General features: G+C 40.2%; 1 protein-coding gene across 3 annotated transcripts in view; it reads right to left on the reverse strand.

The window, feature by feature from the left end:
* The window catches only part of otofa (otoferlin a), a 283609-nt gene that overhangs the window by 63144 nt on the left and 201332 nt on the right, over positions 1 to 19133 (reverse strand). For all 3 annotated transcript variants that reach the window (XM_052024320.1, XM_052024318.1, XM_052024321.1), the window contains 9 exons: positions 16798 to 16984; positions 16400 to 16623; positions 14463 to 14571; positions 13083 to 13266; positions 10849 to 10969; positions 5123 to 5223; positions 4212 to 4302; positions 3146 to 3262; positions 1706 to 1858 (listed from right to left, as the gene is read on the reverse strand). In XM_052024320.1, the coding sequence (XP_051880280.1) occupies positions 1706 to 1858; positions 3146 to 3262; positions 4212 to 4302; positions 5123 to 5223; positions 10849 to 10969; positions 13083 to 13266; positions 14463 to 14571; positions 16400 to 16623; positions 16798 to 16984 (1287 nt within the window). The remainder of the gene's footprint in view (positions 1 to 1705; positions 1859 to 3145; positions 3263 to 4211; positions 4303 to 5122; positions 5224 to 10848; positions 10970 to 13082; positions 13267 to 14462; positions 14572 to 16399; positions 16624 to 16797; positions 16985 to 19133) is intronic.

A 19133-nucleotide genomic window follows, 5' to 3' on the forward strand; every position in this document is an offset into this window, starting at 1 on the left:
AATTAGGAGATGTTGCTGATAGTGAAGAAGGTCATTGTCGATCAGTTAGGGAAGTGGGCCGAGGAGTGGCAAATGGATTTCAACACAGATAGTGTGAGGTGATGCATTTTGGAAAGTCAAACCAGTGCAGGACTTGTACTATGAATGGTAGGGCACTAGGGAGTGTAATGGAACAGAGAGACCTAGGAGTACAAGTGCATAGTTCGTTGAAAGCGACGTCACAGGTAGACAGGGTGATGAAAAAGGTGTTTAGTGCGCTGGCCTTCATCAGTCAGGACATTGAGTATAGGAGATGGGACATTATGTTGCAGTTGTACAAATCGTTGGTGAAGCTGCACTTGGAGTACTGTGTTCAGTTTTGATTAGCCTGTTATTGGAAAGATGTAGTTAAGCTGGAAAAAGTGCAGAAAAAATTATGAGGATGTTGCCAGGACTAAAGAGCCTTAGTTATAGGGAGATGTTGGCCAGCTTAGGTCTTTTTTCTTTGGAATGTAGGAGAATGAGGGGTGACCTTATTGAAGTGTTTAAAATTATGAGAGGCAGAGATAAGGTGGACAGTAACAGTCTTTTCCCCAGGGTAGGGGAGTCCAAAACCAGGGGGCATAGATTTAGAGTGAGATTTAAAAGGGACCTGAGAGGCAACTTTTTCACGCAGTGGTGAGTGTATGGAAGGAGTTGCCAGAGGAAGTGGTTGAGAGAGGTACAATAGTATCATTTGAGAAGCACTTGGATAGGTACATAGAGGAGAGGGACCTGGAGGGATATGGGCCGAACACAGGAAGTTGGGACTAGCTAGGAGGACATGGACTCATTGGGCTGAAGGGCCTGTATTTGTGCTGTACTGCTCTATGACACTATATTGACTTTCAGTGGGTTAAGGGGTACAGAGAAGATTTTCATTTATCTAACCCATTCACAACAGTAGAATGTCTTGATGCACTTCACAGTAGAATTAAAAAGATCTTCCATTTATAAATCTCAAATTGTTCCAAAGCATTTTAAAGGCAATGAAATATTTTGAATTATGGGCTTAATTTAAGAAAAGCATCAGCCAATTTGCACACAACAAGCTCCCACAAATGGTAGTATGATGAGGATCAAATAATCTGTCATTTAGATGTTGGCTATAAGGTAAATATTGATCATAATACAAAGGAAAGTTCTCCTGCTCTTCAAAATACTGCCGTGGGATCCTTTTTCTTACATTTACCTCACAATATGTTTTCATTTTAAGATGTCACCCACCTCAGTATTGTCAGCTGACATTTTGAGGTCATGTTCTGGGAAAATCTGTCCCATAACTTCTGAATTTCAGTACACCCATCTGTTCTGAGCTTCAGATCCTGAGGCTCTAAACTGGGTTTATCAGTATACAAAATGGAATTTGAACCCATCACCATGCTGCAATCAGTCATCCTCCAAGCCCCACAAGTAAAGTTTGGGTCTCTGCTTCCCTGGGCTGTCTACATATACCACAATCAATAAATGGGTCCAGTTTTCCCCACCCAGGTGTTACTGGATTGGCTCTTGGTCCCCTTGTATTTATTCTGTCATATGGCTAGCAGAATGCAAAGGAAACCCAGGTTATAACACTGGCCAAAGCCTGCTTTGCAGATTTTTAAGCTAAAAATTGTTGCCTCCCTTGGATTTTCCCCCAGGAACATAAACCTACCCAATAATCCTGGCAGTAGAAATGAGAGATTACCTTTAGAAAGACTGTCTTAACTTTACCACAGTCTTTGCCTGTTTCTTCATCTACTACCGAGTACAGAATATCTTTGGATTGAATCCGAGCATATGCAATCCTTTTGTTGTTGCTCATCATCCAGATGAAAATTTCAGGAATGCTATGCTGAGGCTGCAGTAGAAATTCAACATATTAGTAAAGAAAATGCAAAAAGCTGCATCATTACAGATACACGGATAATGGAAGATTTTTGTTTTTACCTTTTCGAAGATAACAGTCCCAAAGAGAGAATTGTAAGTTACAAAAGCAACAGAAGTTAGCAGGATACAACCATACAAGTACAGCGGATACTGGAATGTGAAGTAAAATCAGAAAATGCTGGGGACGCTCAGGAGGCCAGGCAGCATCTCAACTTTCTGATGCAACCTGAGGCATTAACTTTGATTTTTCTCTCTGTGTTGATGCTGTACAGCCTGCTTAGTATTTCTGGCATTTTCTGTTTTATGCTTTGATTTAATATGCACAACAGTGGAAGGAACTGTGGAGGAAGCAAATTCTGAACTGACGAAAAGTGAGCAGAGAATTCTTAAGACACATTAAAGAATCAGAGAATCACATCGGTTCAATATGGACAATATGCCTGAGACAAATATTATGGAAATCGCATGCTTCTCTCTGGAAACAGAAAAAGACTCTTCCTCTCTGTCTCTGCAGGTTCTTTTGTTTAACAAAGTGTATTTTTTATTTAACATAAGCTATCTTCAGTATCTTAATCAGTGAAGCTGTTATAGAATGGAACATACAGATTTCAACCATTACAATGGTCTATTTTAACTAAACACTGAAGGTATCTGGGGCTCTCAAGTCAGAGTGACTAAGTTCACAAACTGAGTCACTGAATCACACTGAATGCAAGAAAGAAAATTCACTCTTTGACCTTGAGCGACTGGATATTTACTGGGGCAATTGGAGGGAGCTCCAGTTGGTGACAATGTTTTTGTGTCAGCGTAACCTCTGGATATCTTAATAGTTAATTGTGATGACCTCCTTCACATTGAGGGTGGTGGGTATTTGGTATGGGCTACAAGAGGAAGATGCAGAGCCAGGTACAATCACAATGCTTAAAAGGCATTTAGACAGGTACATGGAATAAAATGGTTTAGAGAGATACGAGTTGAGGGAGAGGGGGGAGAGGGGGGAGAGGGGGGAGAGGGGGGAGAGGGGGAGAGGGGGAGAGGGGGGAGAGGGGGAGAAAAAGCGAGATACAGAGAATGAGAATGAATATTAGCCCATTAATTGGAAAACAAATAAAAGTTAACCATACTTATTTTCTACATCTATTTCTTAACAGAACCATGAGGAAATCATCAATTTAAAATTAAATTCTGTAGTATTCTTCTGAATTCTTGGCACAGTAGAATATATTTCTTATATTCTATATTCAGACATATCTCTTACCTCATCAGCCATAAAGCGAAGTTTATGTAGAAAGCTCTGAACCTGCTTCAGTTTGTCCTTGAATGTGTTTTTCTTCACCTGGGTTCGCATTGCCTTTGCTTGTTGTGCCATGTTCTCCTGAAATCAGACAGGTATACCAGTATTTAGTATAAAGATTACAACCTGACCTTTTGTGTATTTTGTCTTTAAAAAGAGGATTAATATTTTGAAATTTATATTTTCTATGTTGGGTATTGCATTTTTATCTTGAGTCTAATAGCAATTCCCCTAAGTATATAAAATTAGTATTGATCATTGACAGCTATCATCTATGAAAGCAGCACAGATCATCTATGGTATCATTAAAGCAATTTTCTCTGCACTGAATGATTTTGAAAATATCAGGTAAGTGTTTCTTCACAGGAACCATATGTAAATAGTGCAGCCATCTGACACTGTGCTGCATGTTATGAGAATGGGGAGGCATGATTCTAAATGATGTTAAATTGAAATAGGGGTGGAGATTCTAAGAGCTGTGAAGAGTAATCAATAAACTATAAGTTGATCAACAGTATAGAATTAGGATATTTAAAACCTTCTGAATCTTCAGCCCCTTCTCAGAAGAATGACTGCAAGAACATAGGAAGCAGGAACAGGAGTAAAGGTATAAGGCCCCTGAATTGAAGCCATTCCTGTGCTTCACAGCTGATCCTCAATCTCAACCCTTCAAATCTATATATCTTTCAATTCTCTCACTGTCCAAGTTTCTATGAATCTATGTCTTAAATATTTTCATCAACTAAACATAAAATGCTCTGAAATACTGTAATTTCTGAGTAAAGGCATTTCTTCTCATCCCTGTCTTAAAAGGCTAACTTCACCTGAGGCTATGACCCCCAATTGTAGATCAGCGTAGATCAGAATGACTTAAATAGGGATAATATTACAAGATATTGCCTCCTGTGCAAACTGTAATGCCAATGATGAAGATCTAATGCAGTATTTGCATGAGCACGCAGGCCCTTGGTTTTTCAGCAATGTTTCTTCATGTAACTGATTTGCAAGAGACAAGGAATATTTAATGTACCATCTCCCTTATGCAGGTCTTCAGCCGCTCCCTGTCCAGCTTTGTCCTCCCTAATGCATTTTGGTCTTTATTTCCCAGTGACACAAAACGGCTGTTGAGAGAACACAGAGGTAAAAGTTCAGATACAATGTTCCTTTCTTCAGAAAGTATTTTCATATGAAATGGAACAAAATCTTAATTATTCTAGTGATACAAGACATACATTTCATTCTTAGTTTCAAAATCTGTAAATACTTTGATTTTCTGGTCTTGGAATATATCAAAGCACCTTCCAGTCAATTGTGCATTTGATGTATGATATTTGTTGTGCTGTACATGATATAGTTGCTGTATCATATTCATGAATAACAGAACATTTTGTGTGATGAGAAAAATGAGTATTTGATCTGTTTTTGGTAATACTAGAACAGAAATGCTTATTCCTTCCAAAAGTGTCATGAGCTCTAACATTCACCTGCTACAGGATGACCAGACGTAGATGTAACACTTGTGAAGCTGTAACAATGCAGCAGTCCCTCAATGCCAAACTAAACACACACTTTAGAACCCAGAGATAAGAGTGTTACCAAGTTAACCTGGCTAACAGTGAACATACTTCGAAGCAGCAGGGCGAGAAAGGAAGAGTGATTCATCAAAAAAATAGAGTCAGGATGTAAAACAATGCAGCTTAAAATAAAAATGTAAATTGAAAGAGAAAAGTATTAAAAAGGAATATAATATGTTACGTCCTTAAGATAATAACCGTTTTCAACATGAATCTATTTAGCCATCTTTCACAGAATATGTTACAAGAAATCACCTTCACCTTCATTAACTAATTAAAGAATGAATTTGTATTGATAAACGTGAGCCATGTGACTAAAGCGGTATCGCAATCACTTTAGAGCCAGGCGACTTGTATTTATACCCACTTGCATCCATTGCTCAACTCTTCCAAGACGCCTCGGAGCCGTCGCTCTGGGTGTGGCTTTTCTGTCTTCATGATCTCCTGAACATCATTTAAACCTTCCTCCTATTGTCAAAAATTAGAGGATATTATACAATGACAAAACTGAAGAAAATGAGCCCCATTTCCCCTTCTCCTTCCCGCTCTTCCTTGAAACTCACCAATGCCTCATTTCTACACTTCCTCTCAACTTAACAAGCTTGCTGGAAAATTTATAATACTCCATATAAAAAAATGAATTAAAAGTGTGTTGGAGTATCAATTGGAGCAACAACCGACAGTCAAAAAAACCTCCCTGCCTGGCACCACCAGAGTTCCTCAGGTGCCAGATTACCAGAGCTTTACTACAATACACTTCATATACTGGAAGTCATTTATATATTTTAAATGTTCTTACTAACATTTCCTAGCTTCATTTATTTTCCATCTTTATCTTGCATCTTCAAATACAATTCTGTAAACACTCTTCATCTGGCCACTTGGGGATGTGCGAGGGCACTGTGGGGTGACTTGCTGCCCAAGAATGTGGAGAAGCTGCAGCTAAAATAAATAACTTGAAACCCAGAGAGTCAGAAGCACAAAGTGCAGGCCTAATATTGAATGGTCCTCATGTTGCACATTGAGGCGTCAACATATCAAAGCTATGAGATTACAAGTGGTAAACAAACTCCTGCAATAAATTGAATGAAAAACACGATGATGCTGGAGAAGCTCAGCAGGTCAGGCAGCATCTGATAAAAAAAAGCAGGCGGTCAATGTTTCGGGTCAGGACCCTTCTTCAGGACTGAAGATAGGAAAAGGGGAAGCCCAGTATATAGGAGGGAAAAGCAGAGCAGTGATAGGTCGACAAAAGAGGGGAGGTAGGTTGGGCACAAGGCGGTGATAGGTAGATGCAGGTAAGAGATAGTGATAGGCAGGTGTGGGGGAGGAGGGGAGAGCAGATAAACCGGGGGTGGGGGGGATGGATCAAAGGTAAGGAGGAAAAAAGGGGTGTAGGAAAAAGAGGCAGTCCTCTCCCCCACCCATCCCACTCCTACCCCGGGAACTTTCCACTGCCCCCGCCACAGGTGCAGCACTTGCCCCTACACCAACTCCATCCAGGGACTCAAACAGTCCTTTCAGGTGAGAGAGATTCACCTGGACCTCCTTTATTATCATCTACTGTATTCGGTGCTCCAAGTGTGGCCTCCTCTACATTGGTGAGACCAAACACAGACTAGGTGACCGTTTCGCAGAACACCTGCATTCCGTCTGTAATTGCGATCTGCATCTCCGTGTTGTCTGTCACTTCAACTCCCCCTCCCACACTATCACAGATATGTCAGTCCTTGGCCTCTTCCACTGACAGGAGAATTCCAAGCGCAAACTGGAGGAAGAGCACCTCATCTTCCATCTTGGAACCTTGCAGCCTAACAGCATGAACATTGAATTCTCCCCACTTTAAGTAATTCTCCGCGCCCCCCCCCCCCCCACCAACCATGACTCTTCTTTCCTTCCCTTTCCTAGCCTATTTCTCTTTTATCTACCCTCCCCCTCCTTTTTCTTCCTCCTTACCTTTGACCCATCCCCCAGTGGACCTGCTCACCCCTTTTCCCCCGCACCTGCCTATCACTATCTCTTACCTGCGTCTACCTATCACTATCTCTTACCTGCGTCTACCTATCACTATCTCTTACCTGCGTCTACCTATCACTACCTCGTCCCCACCCCACCCCACCTCCCCTCTTTTGTCCACCTATCACTGCTCTGCTTTTCCCCCCTATATATTGGGCTTCCTCTTTTCTTATCTTCAGTCCTGAAGAAGGGTCCTGACCTGAAACATTGACCGTCTGCTTTTTTCCATGGATGCTGCCTGACCTGCTGAGTTCCTCCACTATCATGGTGTTTTTCATCTGGATTCCAGCATCCGCAGTCCTTTATTTCCCTTGCAATAAATTGCTTCTCTTAACCATGATTGCCTATTTCAGGGCCTGGAGGCAGAATCAGATTACTACTACATGGAGGTCTTCTTGAATGTAATTTTAAATGGGATGAACCACATTACTGGCTATATTGAACACTTTTTTTTAAATGGAAAAACTTTTTGTTTTGATCAGATCTCATGAGGGGATAATGTCAGCATGCTCCTAATCTGCTGTTTATACATCAATTAGGCTTCTGGCCTCTGTTGTCACAGTTTTGACTTGTTTCAGCATGTGAGAATATTATAATGAACAATATAATACCCAGCATTTCTGAAAATGTTAATTATTAGGGTTGTTGAATCATTAAGGAAAAGCATGATTAAAATATTTAATTCCAAATTAATCCTGACTTTAATCTCACTGTTAAACTGTAACAGAATATTAATCCTTTGCCTTTCATAACCTCTGGTAATGTAATTCAAAATTCTTATTGCATAAAAATCCCTCCCCGACTTGCCATTTCCAATCTCTGTGACCGCCTGCAGTCCTACAACCCTCAGATCTCTGCAGCTCTCCATTTCCAGCCTTTTGCACTTCCAGTTTCTTCACACTTCCAGTCATGATCACATGGCTTATTAATAATTGGCTTGGTTACACTCAGCTTAAGTACCTGAGATGCTGCAAGGGAGGTGAGTAAAGACTCCAGGTCAGTCAACCTGGGTTTCATGCCCCTTGATCTTCACTCACTCTGGGCATAGGTGACTGAGCCAAACTTAACATTTTCAGAGCAATGGGAGAATGAGTCATCACTGGATCTGGATTTGGTTTGGGCAGATCTGCAGAGCCTGAGTGAAGGTCTTCTCCATTAGATATGGTGCTGAGGAATTGCTCCAAGTAGTGTTTGGAGCAGGTGATGAACCAAACTGAGCCCAGCTTTCAATCCGAGATGTTGAATCACCTGTCTCCCCCTGAGCTGTGTCCAGGAGAAATAGGCTTTTACTACATGTTCCCTTCCCTTTGAACATCACTTACTCTTAACACCAGGAAAAAGAGTTCTTCTCCCCCATTTTCTTCCCTCTCTACAGTCTATCCTCCATTTCCTTTCCCATTGCTCCCTCTCTCTCCCTGCTCTTTTCTTCGTCTCCCCAGCACTATCACTCTCCCTGCCCTGTTCTCCTCTATCTCCATACTCCCCCCTTTTTATCCTTGGCCCCTTTTCTCTCTCTGCACCACAGTCTTCTCTTTCTCTTCCTGCCCCTCCTCTCTCTCCAAAAGCCCAAGTTGCCCGCAAAATGCCACTGCAAACAGATGCTGCAATGATTGTGTCAGCTGTTGACCTGCAGTCCTCCTTACTCACTACATGCAGCACCAGGATGTTAGTTGGTCCTTCAACCTTATCCACCATTAAATAAGATCATGGCTGATCCAATCTTGGCCTCAACAGCACTTCCCAGCTGTCCCCATATCATTTGGCTTCTTTGTAGTTTAAAGGTCTCTTAATGTCCACCTGGAATTGTATCCAATTGCTCTGCCTCCACAGCCCTCTGGAATAGAGAATTCCAAAATCCAAGAATTTCTTCCTCATCTCCAGCTGAATTGGGTGACCCCTTGTTCTTACCCACAGTTCTAGAAACAGGGAACAGAACATCCTCTCAGTATCCACTCTGACATCTCTCCCCCACTCCCCCCCCCCCGAGTCTTTTATGTTTTGATAAGATCACCTCTCAGTCTTCTAAACTCCAATGAGTAGCAGCTCAATCTGTTCAATCTTTCTTTAGATGTCAGTAGCTTCATCCTAGGAATCAACCTAGTGAAACTTTCCTGCACTGCCTCTAAAAACAGCACATCCTTTGTTATGTAGAGACCAAAACTGTGCACAGTACCCCAGGTGCAGTCTTACCATTGTATTGCAAAGCTGCACCAAAACATCCCTACTTTTAAACCCCATGCATCTTGCCATAAAAACCAACATTCCAATAATCTTCCTAATTATGACTGCGCTTGGATGCTAACTTTTTGCCGTTCATGGACTAGGATCTTCAGATCCCTTTGTACCACAGCATTTTGTAGTCTCAGTTTAAATAATAATTTGTTTCTCATTCTTCTTTCCAAAGTGGATTCGCTCATATTTTCCTATATCCTCCTCCATCCACCAATTCTTGCCCACTCACTGAATCTATCTATATCTCTTCATCCTCACGCATTACTAATTCAACTGTCTTTGTATCATCAGCATATTTTACTATAGTATACTCATCCAAGTCATCAATATGGATTATAAGTGACTCTCTGTTTCCTACTGGGTAGCTAGTCTCTTGTCCATTCCATTACATTACCTCCTACTCATGTGTTCTTGACTTTTGCAGTAATCTTTTATGTGGCACTTTTTGGAATGCCTTCTAGAAATCCTATGCACTACACTTATTAGTTGTTTATCCACTGTGTCTGTAACATCCTCAAGCAACTCTAGCTTGTTTGCCAAACAATTTCTCTTTCATGAAACCATGTTGATTCTGCTTGAATAGTCATACGATTTTCTAAATGTTCTGGTCTTACCTTCTTAATAATGGATCTCATGTTGCTATCTTCACTCCTACACATCACGATTAACTTTGTGTTACTGAGTCGGCTGGGATGTGCGGTGCCTGGAGGCAACCAGGGATGACTTGGGAGGGGAGCCTAATATCTGAGATACAATGTAGGGAGGGGAGGAAATGTTCTTGGCTCAAGCAATAGTTGGGAGAATAAGGTATCGGAGTATGCTTCATTTGTATTTTTTGAAAACTATGAACACTGCAGGACAATCAGCATTTTCATTAGTGACTATCATATATTTAAAAAATTAATGTAGTTATTTGTGATCAGGTTAATGTGTCAATTGACAGTTCCAGTAAAAAACCATGCATAAATGTTGGAAAATCAAAAAGAAAATTAATTTTTTGGCAGCTTACAAATGACTTGAAATGATATGGCATCTGCCAAGCTACATTAAATGGGATATATGTGGAGGGCTAACAGCACATGATTCAAGGCCCTGCTGCAGCAAAATTCAAAGGGCTGGACGATGAATAAGTCATTGTGGAACACACAAAAACTGGTTTGGTGTCAAGTCTGGATCTAGCTGACGTTGGGGAAATGGGAGTGCAGGGTGCTAGGAGAGTTGGGACATCAGCTAGAGTGGATTAGGACCTTTTGTAGGGGTCAGCCTGATGATCAATAAGGTGTGTGATTTGGGTTGGTGGAGTGGAGTGGGGTTGGGAGTGTGGGCCATTGGAGGTGTGGGGACAGTGGCAAAAGTTGAGTTGAAGGTAAGAGTGGGGGTGAGGGATAGACCCCTGATCATGATGGTCACAACAGGATATGGGTTGTTGGGTCATGCAAGTCCCCAAAAACTGGAGAAGGAATGTTGTGAAGCCAGGCTTCTGTATGAGTGGCTCGAACTGCCCACCGACTCTGTTGCATGCTCACAAATCAGGTAAGTTGTACCCAAATATGCTTGACAGCCCGTGCAAGTTTAGCTGCTCCATGCATTAGAGCTTCCAAAGTATGGAGCAACTGGGAAGAAAATTGCAGACTTTATGTAACTTGTTTATTTTAATCCAAACTTTCCTTAACAATTGATTTCTTATTGAAATTGAATTGCAGGGTTCAGTTAAATGTCATGCTGCTTGCCTCAATTTCTTGCCATTCAGCACTCAAAAGGGATTTTTCATTTCAGTGTAATGTGCCAGTAGGAAAGACCTGTTCAAGTAGATAGTTTAGAAAAAGAATATCACAAAAAACGTACCAGTTTATCTGCAATCTTGTCCATGATATTTGCATTGTAGAGTCGCCTTCGTTGGTCTTGCCACCAGCTTTTGATATACGTGCATGGTTTCTTTTCAAAGTACGGTAGATGGAAGTAATTTCTGAAATGAAATAGCAACGAGTAACTGCGTAGATTAGATCAATAGGCTTTTCCTATTATGCACATTGCTTTCTTCTGGATGCTGTTCACTGGTAGAAAGTATCATCAGTTACACAAAACTAATATAATCCTTCACTTTTCAAAAGTATTAATATTTGTCTAATAAAAGTTCTTTATTTGTTCTACTTGTAGTAGTTATTTTTATACTCACAACATTCATATTTCACATTAAAAATAAGCAGCAATACAGATATAAAATTAACCCTTCGTAACATATCTTCTACCTTTTGCATGCCGTACTCTGGCAACCAGGCCTTACAGACTGATGTCATGAAATCTAAGTTTTAAGGGAATCACCATTATTGGTGCATGCATTATTGTGCACCAAAATAGCTTAATACATGGACATTTAAGACACTTGATTAAAATCTGTCTTCTTTAAATGTCAGCAAACAAAACAACGCAGCAGGCATCTGTGACTCTTTACGCAGCAGTGGTGGCATATTGCTGACTTCATTCCATTATAAGACAGCGCACTTTCACAGCAAACACGGCCGTACACAAGTAACATAATATTTTTAACTCTCTGGGTGAGGAATGGTGCATGTGCTGGACTTTTCTTGGAAAACAGAGAGAAATTAAACCAATTGCTCGGATTTATTCAAAATTTCAGTGCATTTAAGCTTTTTTGGGATTTCGGTACATGGAAGAATCCCAAGAGACATCCAGAGTAATCATTACTCAATCATAAATTGGGTGATTCCCAGTCTATTCCGAGATGGCCTATCTGAAGCAGCATAATAGAACTCAACGTAATCCAATTTGATTTTCGTTAAAATTTCTGCAAGACCCAAATGCACTTAACAGTGGTGCTTAAATATGACCATTGCTTCTAATAGATGAGGCCTTGAGTATCTCTTCCAATTATGCTGTTCAAAATTGTTATATGGTGACTTCAACAATCTTGTCAAAATATAAACCAGCTTAGAAGCATTACTGGGAAACTACATCAGATTTACACAAGATTATGACCATTGGCTTGAACACAGTTTCCTTGTTGACAACCTATCAGCTGATTTTCTATTTTTGCCGCTCGTCATTATTCTGAATTATTCTTGGGTTCACTCTGTCTGATAAGTGGCGTGCGAGTTACTTCCTCACTCTATCCCTTCTTACTACTTCAGAGTGCTACTGGAAATATGACACAATGCAGTTGGCAGATGGCCTCAGGTGGGGGTTGAAACAAAGAAAATAATTTGTGAATGAGGAGACTGGAAGTCCACCTGAAGCATTCCAAACAGTGATCACTTTTAATATTTCAGAGTACATTCTAACTGCCTAATTTAGATCAACCTCAAGGCCTTCAACAATGCCAGATAACAATTGCACCTTGCTTTTCTTCCTATGTTGATGCAGAGCAAATGCAGGGAAAGAAATTTTGCTTTGTTCATAGCGATCTGACTAGTCTCACTGATTTACACCATTCATCCAATTAAGAATAAAAGATCTGTGGAATAGTTTGAAGCAGAACCATCATAAACAGATCATAGCTCAATTTCTTCCCAGATTCACTCAGACCATGGCCTATCACCTGGACTCACCACACACGGAGGCCTCCAGTAAGTTGTGGTGAGGTCTCTGTGGCAAGTAGGCCTCAGACTGTTGAGGCCCTTCCCTTCCTCCAGAAAGCCCCAAAAAGCCTTTGATTGGAGGCACGGTTGGGGGTGAAGCTTCATCTAAACTCTTGAGGCTTTGAGACAGTGGTTAAACTTGTTCTCACACTAGTCTGCTTTTGATCAAAGGAAGGAAAATCAATTCCAGAAGTTAGCAATTTGCAGTAATTGTACTTCACACCTAGTACAATATAACTGTAATATTGTCAGATTAATGGAGAGGAGACTCTCGATGCTTCCCCTCTGATATTAAGGTGCCATATTTAGATGCCATTCAGAAACTCCTGAGTAAATCATTCTCACATGGGCATTAGCAGAGCTTCTTTGTTCCTGAAAGGAAACAAGGACTGCAGAATAGAGCTGTGACCTTAAAGTCACACAGTTCTTTATCTGAAAGACAAGTGAACAGTTTGGTGATATCCTCCTTTATGGAACACAAACCTGTCAGTAATCACAGGTTTCATTGGTGGAGTGCAGGACACAGAAACTAGGTCCCCATCATCAGTTGCTTCATCTTCACTTGAGTTCTGGAGAAGCTCTGATTCCTCCTCATCACCATCCCCTCCACCTTTTTTCCTACGAATTATTGGCTTGCTTATTCCATCGATTTGGTTTCCATAGTTACCTAGGAAGGAGGAGAGAGATTAAGCTTCTTTGCTCCAGATGATTATAAGCGAAACATTAGAACCACAGCTGTTAATGTGGACAACCATTCACAACTTAATCGCTTATATAAATTGGATTGCAAAACTTCAATGTGAGATCTTCTTCCACGGATTCCATAAAGTCATAGAATTATACAGCACAGAAACAGGCGCTCTGAATTTAATTCACAAATTATTTATTTAGTGGAAAAAACAAAGAGTGATTACCTTCTTATTATTGATCTGAATTTATGTTTCACTGTGTTTGGACATTAATGCAGCACTATGCAGGAGATAATAATTTTTCAAATTTTAGAGAAAAGTCCTGAACACAAAATTAATGGCACTTAAAGGTTGGTGTGGGGAAATTACTGTGTTGGAAGATTCCTCTGACAGTGAAAGACAATCCACCCAACCAACTCCAGTCCAAACAACACAGATCCATTGATTATCAGACTGACTCTCACAAGAGATTGACTAGCTGGACACCTTATTGTTTGCTGGAATTAATTAAGTGCAAATTGGCCTCATTAGAATAAAAAAACTGCAAAGATAATTCATTGCATGTCCACAAGACATATTAAAATACTTCTTAATTATATTTTGGAACATTGCATTCTTTTGCAGTTATTGGAAAGGCCTTAGATTCCAAAGGTAAAGACATTTAAAAAATTGTTTTACTTCAGGAGATGTTGTTAGATTACTGTCTAATTGGTTGTTCCTTTTTTTTCAAAACACTAAATGCAGTGACTGCATTGTGAATTTTATGACAATTGGACAAATTGAGATTATTATGTTTCTATCATGGTGATGTATAATATAACATATCAGCATTGTTTATCATGTTTATTATATTGGCAGAGTGGAATTTTGAGTTCTTGTTCACTCACAGCATTAGTTGCAGCTGTGATTCTACCCATATTATTTATCCTCTACAAAATATTGGGGTTAATATTCATTCACTACGATCAATGAGAGTACCATGGTGGGAAATTGAGAAGATGCCCTGCCTTTGCCTACCTGACAACACACTGTGAAATGGCACAATATTTTATCTACTCATTTTAATAATGGGTTGGACATGAACAATTTCGCAATGTTTACTCTCCAAGGAACACCAAAACAGTAAATTAACCTTGTTATTGACTCTGCCAAGACACTGGGATTACACACTTACCTATCGTGACTTCAAAATTGACTGGTTTATCTCCAATTCTCCTATCGAGCATTGTTGCTTCCAAGAAGGCACCAAAGAGGAAAAACTCCTCAATTTTTCCTGTAGCATTCTACAAGTAAAAATTAAAAGATATTAATACAGCATTGTTCTCACTTCAGAAAGTAATCCTTTAATATTATTATTACATTATTTTTAAAGAATCTATGGCAGCTTAATTCCTAAACTGTACAATGCTGAGAAGCAAATATCCGTTCATGAAATATTCTCAAAGTAGAGTTCCTGAACCCCAGAGGAACTACATCTACCCCTGGGGGGGGGGGGGGGGGGTGCTGGGACAGTTGTTTGGAGTGGGGTTGGGAGGGAGGGGTGGGCAGTCAAGTGTATGAAATTAACAGCTGCCTTGCTGTAGCACAGGTTCACATTTACACTGTATTTAGTAACTTAGTGGCCTATCATTTCATAAAATGTTTTTAGCAATATAAGAAAGGTTTTATCTAAGGCCATTTTAACTCCTGTTTTATTTATTCATTTTTTAATGATCTGAGCATCACTGGCAAGGCCAGAATTTATTGCCCATCTCAACTACTCTTGGGAAGTTGGTGGTGAGCTGAGTTCTTGAACTGCTGTAGCCCTTCAGATGACGGTACTCGCACAGCATGGTTGAAGAGGGAATCCCAGGAATTAGACCCAGTGGAAATGAAGAATGGTGACATAGTTCCAAGTCAGGATGGTGTATGACTTGGTGGGAAATCTGCAGATGGTGATGTTCCTGATGCATTTGGCCTCCTTGGCGGTGGAGGTAGCAGGTTTAGGAGATGCTGTTTGGAGTAACCTATGGGAGAACTGCAGTGCATTTGGTAAATGGTACACACTTCAACCACTGTGCACCAACGGTGGAAGGAATTAATGTTTAGGGATAGGGTACCAGTTAAGTTTCTTGAGAGCTGCAGTCATCCAGGCAAATGGAGAGTATTTGGTCACAGTCTTGATATGCCTTGCAGATGATGGAAAGACTTTGTGATGTCAGGAGGTGAGTCACTCTCTACAGGATACCCATCCTCTGACTTGCTCTTCTTGCCATGGTCTCTATGTGGCTGGTCAATAGTGGCCCCCAGATTGTTGAAATTAGGGTCATGGCACTGAATGTCAAAGGTAGATGGTTAGACTCACTGTTGTTAGAACTGGTCATTGCCTAGCATTTTTGTTACTTGACACTTTTCGGCTCCTGGCTCCTATTGCATTCTTTGTTTAACTAGGGTTGATTCCCTGCAAGTTCTGCACTGCCCACAGCTGAATCACTGTTTGAACCTCGATACTGAGTTAGGGGTTTTGTAGGACCAGCAACATGGGCCCACTATATCAGGTCCAGGTAAGTGCAGGTACATGGGGACTGCGAAAGGTGATTCTCAGCAGCAAAGCCGATCCAGCATAATCTAGCCCTTAATAAAAGGGACCTAATACTAAACAATTTGTACTGACCAACAAGATATAGCCAACAAGATTTTACATGTAAGGCTGCATAACTCTAGTCACAGTGGTCCATTATTGAGGAGATGTGGAGGGGATCCGGGCTCTCCATCTCTGAACAATGATAATGAAATATCCTCTGCGAACCACTGAGGACATCTTTATTGATGCAATTTGTGGTGACAAAAAAACATCACAACAACCACTGCTTGTCTCCCAACCTTAACCTGCCTACATGTAGAAGCTGGTTTTGCAAATGGTATTGAATATTGAAGATATTAATCTGTTTATTTCACGTGGGAAGGTATCTCCACGAATAAGGGAAGACCTTGAATGAAATTAATTACTTCTCTTTGTACAATTCCATTGCAGGCAGGATTTTCAATTTTTCAGTGTAATACTTGTAATTCTGCCTTCTTTATGAACAATAGGATGACGTGGCTCTCAGTTTCACAGATAATAATACTTACATCTGATAACTGTGGTATTGATTCAACTTGAACTTCAGTGGAGCTCATTATTTCTGTTGAGGTTGTGTCCAAGATCTCCATACCAATACTGATAAGTAATCGAGCTCTGAAGGAAACACCCTCGCCAAGACCTTCATTTAAATCCTGATGCTCATCCATTAAAGTGTAGTTACGAGTGGAGCCATACATATTCACCCAGGAAGGACCAAAAGTAGGCAGAAACCCTATAAAAAGCAAATCGTGACAGTGTCTTGTCTTAGATAAAATTATATCAGCTGAGGCACTAGAATTACACATAAAATACCTAATAGAAGAAATTGAAAGGATCCTTCGTATTTACCTTGAGATGTTGTTGTAGACAATGAGAAAAACTTAACAGAAAACTAGCACTTCCTTACCTTTATCTCCATCATTTGCAATCTTCCTCAGGTCAACAAAATGGCTCCCTATAGCAACCTCATTCACTTTGTCTGAATCTCGAATTTGGATTTTAATTCGTGTACAGAGAGGTGGAAACATTTCAGTAAATATGATTTGTTCATTCCATGTTGGTTCATAAGTGCTTTTTTGGACAGAAGTCTTTCCCTAGCAAGAAATGAAAAGACTGGTTATCAGCAGGTCAGCTGATTATTAGCAACACACACAAAGTGCTGGAGGAACTCAGCAGGTCAGGCAGCATCTATGGAGGGAAGTAAACAGTTGATGGTTTGGGCATTGTTTTGGTTTTATGGTGTGAGAATTAACATGCATGTGATTAATATTTAAGATTGGGCTGATTTAACTATGTTTAGAAACTATGACTTCAAGTAAACAACACTTGACAGGTCTTTGATATCATTACAGTTTTTGGAAAATACGAGGTGGAATGATCATTATTTGAAAAAATCTATCTCTAACCACGATTTTGTATTGTAAAATGCAGTAATTTGCATTGATTGAACAAAAACTGTGAATCTCATTGGGATTGTAGCTCGGTCTAGAGTAGAACATGCAAGGAAACAACACTGCCTTCAGCTTACACCATATGTAAATTGATAAAATGAATTTAGATTAAGAATCTCCTTAATATTAGTGCTAACAAGTTTTACAATATACCAAAATATATATGCAAACACTGACCAAGGAAACCGACCCAGCTGACACCACAGCTCAAGAATAGCCAAGAGCTAAAGTCTATAACATCTGAAAGTGAGCAACACACCAGGAACCTATCTTTAGTAGAAGCACATGGATGCAGTTGCTTATCAGACTGGATGTGTTCTTGCATCTCTTGCCTTATAATAGATGTGACCAGCGACAGGAGGGGAATGCTTTAACTTCCTTCTGTCAGAAGAAATGTGCAACAGAAGGCAGAAGGCAACTAAAGAAAGATTGCATGCTACAAAAGCAAAATGCTGTGGATACTGGAAATCTAGAATAAAACAGCAGATGCCAGAAATACTCAGTAGGTCAGGCAGCATCTGCGAGGGGAGAAACAGTTAAGATTTCACATCAATGACCTGACGAAAAGTAATTGCTGTGAAATCTAAAATGAAAACAGAAAATGCTGGAAATACTCAGAAGATCAGGCCACATCTGCGGGAAGAGAAACAATATCTTCAACCTGAAATGCTTGCTCTGCTTCTCTTCCCACAAATGAGGCCTGACCTGCTGAGGGCTTCCAGCATTTTCTGTTTTTGTTTCAGATTTCCAGCATCTGCAGCTTTTTGGACTTCCAATTGCTGTGAAATGCTAACTGTTTCTCTCTCCACATTTTCTAGCTGACCTGCTGAATATTTTCAAAGTTTGGATAGTCATCATTTCATTGACAGATTTTGTTTGTCATTTTCCAAACAGTAAGAAATCACATCATTAAATATAACCACTTTCTGCATGCATAATATATTGGTTTTTAAATATGCCTATCCTGTGATGCTTCCAGGACTCCAATGAATATGTTGAACACTACATGAAAAGGAATAAAGCAGGTGGCATCTGTGGAGAGAGAAACAGAGTCAACAGACTAGAAATTCATCTGGGTGTAACGAAGTAAAAGGTGTTGTAAAATTGAACATTACATTAACACAAGGTGAAGGAATTTTTCAGATGTTTTTTGTTGCTTCAGCACAAGCCACTAGCATTGTATCTTTATTGTCAATGTGTCTGAGATTTTCAAGTTGCTTCTCTTTCATTAAATTTGCCCGAACAACATCAATAGTAGTATCACGCCCAAAATTCATCAGTAGCGAAATTTTCATTGACATTGGTCTGAGAAAGGACAGCTGAAGTTTTAACCTACACTGAAAGCTCAGAAACAATGTTACTTAGAGGGCCAATCATATTAAACCTGCATTCATAGCAACACTGCTGCGGATTACTCTGCCCACTCAGAGCTTACCCTGCACATAGCTCACACAGAAAGCTAATCTTTCCTTTCAATTTCAAAAGTACACTGTGGCCAAAATGCTCATTCGATAGATTTATGGATATTGAGGGAATCAAGGAATATGGGGACAGTGCAGGAAAATGTGTCTGAGGTAGAATATCAGCCATGATCTTGATGAATGGAGAAGGTTCAAAGGACTGGATGCTCTTCTCCTGCTCCTGATTTTGTGTTCTAATGGTTTTACAAGCTCATGTTTTTACTTAATACTCCTCTTCACGGAAATAACATGAGTGAACCATGCAGAACTCTCAGGCACCACAGAATCCTTTGGAGAATTGTTGCAAGAGGCAAACAAGAGCTTGGTGTCTT

Source organism: Pristis pectinata, chromosome 10 (assembly GCF_009764475.1).
Source record: "Pristis pectinata isolate sPriPec2 chromosome 10, sPriPec2.1.pri, whole genome shotgun sequence".
NCBI lineage: Eukaryota > Metazoa > Chordata > Chondrichthyes > Rhinopristiformes > Pristidae > Pristis > Pristis pectinata.